Source organism: Eimeria mitis, genomic scaffold (genome assembly GCF_000499745.2).
Source record: "Eimeria mitis Houghton genomic scaffold, Emh_scaff3979, whole genome shotgun sequence".
Classification (NCBI taxonomy): domain Eukaryota; phylum Apicomplexa; class Conoidasida; order Eucoccidiorida; family Eimeriidae; genus Eimeria; species Eimeria mitis.
The window spans coordinates 4695-5747 of NW_013572315.1; the positions used below are offsets into that span (position 1 = coordinate 4695).

General features: G+C 66.6%; 1 protein-coding gene across 1 annotated transcript in view; it reads right to left on the reverse strand.

Moving 5' to 3' along the window:
• EMH_0071320 (zinc finger (C3HC4 type) / FHA domain-containing protein, putative) overlaps nucleotides 1-899 on the reverse strand; it is a gene marked incomplete at both ends in the record, with an annotated part of 3195 nt that extends 2296 nt beyond the window's left edge. The window contains 2 exons of the mRNA XM_013499086.1: nucleotides 1-161; nucleotides 383-899. Of these exons, the coding sequence (XP_013354540.1) occupies nucleotides 1-161; nucleotides 383-899 (678 nt within the window). The remainder of the gene's footprint in view (nucleotides 162-382) is intronic.
• Between the last annotated feature and the right edge of the window lie 154 nt (nucleotides 900-1053).

A 1053-nucleotide genomic window follows, 5' to 3' on the forward strand; every position in this document is an offset into this window, starting at 1 on the left:
CTGGGGGGCCCCTTGGGGGGCCCCGTGGGGGGCCCCTGGGGGGCCCCCCAGGTCTAGCAGCTCTTCTTCATAGCTAGAGATTTGTGGGCACGTCAATGCAGGCGGATGCTGCAGCTGCGTGGCCTCTGGCGGCAGCAGCTCCCACTGCAGCAGATCTGCTGCTGCAGCACAACACAGCGCAGCAGCAGCAGCAGCAGCAGCAGCAGCAGCAGCAGCAGAGAAGGAACAGAGTGAGTATGCAGCACAGCACAGGAACAGACTAAGATACATATGCATGCGCATGCATGCATCTACGATACCCCGGCTGTGTTATATAATAAACTGCAGCAGCAGCAAGCTCTCTATCTGCTGCTGCAGTACAGCAGGGGGCCCCTCCTCGTACCCTGTAGAGGCTGCTGCTGCAGCAGCGGCTGAAGGGGGGGCCCCTGGGGCCTCCCCGTGGGTACAAAGGCGGGGAAGCTCGTGTGCAGTCGGGGCCCCTGTGGCTCTGTCTCTGCATGCAGCCCCAAAGGGGCCCCTGGGGGCCCCATGGGCCCTGGGGGCCCCAGGGGCCCTGGGGGCCCCAGGGGCCCTGTGGGCCCTGGGGGCCCCCCAAAGAACAGGGTACGGGGCATGTCAGGGGGGCCCCCAACAGGCGGGGGAGGAGCTCGAGCCTGCAGCTCCAGCGCCAGCGACTGCAGCGATGCAGCAGAAGGAAATACAGTAGGCGGTGGTGGGGGGGGCCCCATGGGGGGCCCCCCTAGATACACCCCATGCGAGGCCCCTATACCAGATCCTAAGGGGGCCCCTGCGGGGGCCCCTAGATGCACCCCTATGGGGGCCCCCATGGGGGCCCCTGTGGGGGCCTCTGTGGGGGCCCCTGTGGGGGCCCCTATGGGGTCCTCTGTGGGGGCCCCCATGGGGGCCCCTCCTGCGGGTGCCTCTGTAGGGGGCCCCCCCTGCTGTGTGTGCCCTTCCCCGGTGAAGGTTGTTGGTGGTATGTGTTGTGTTGCTTCAGCGTTTGCTGCAGCAGCAGCTGGGTGTGTGTGTGTGTGTGTGTGTGTGTGTGTGTGT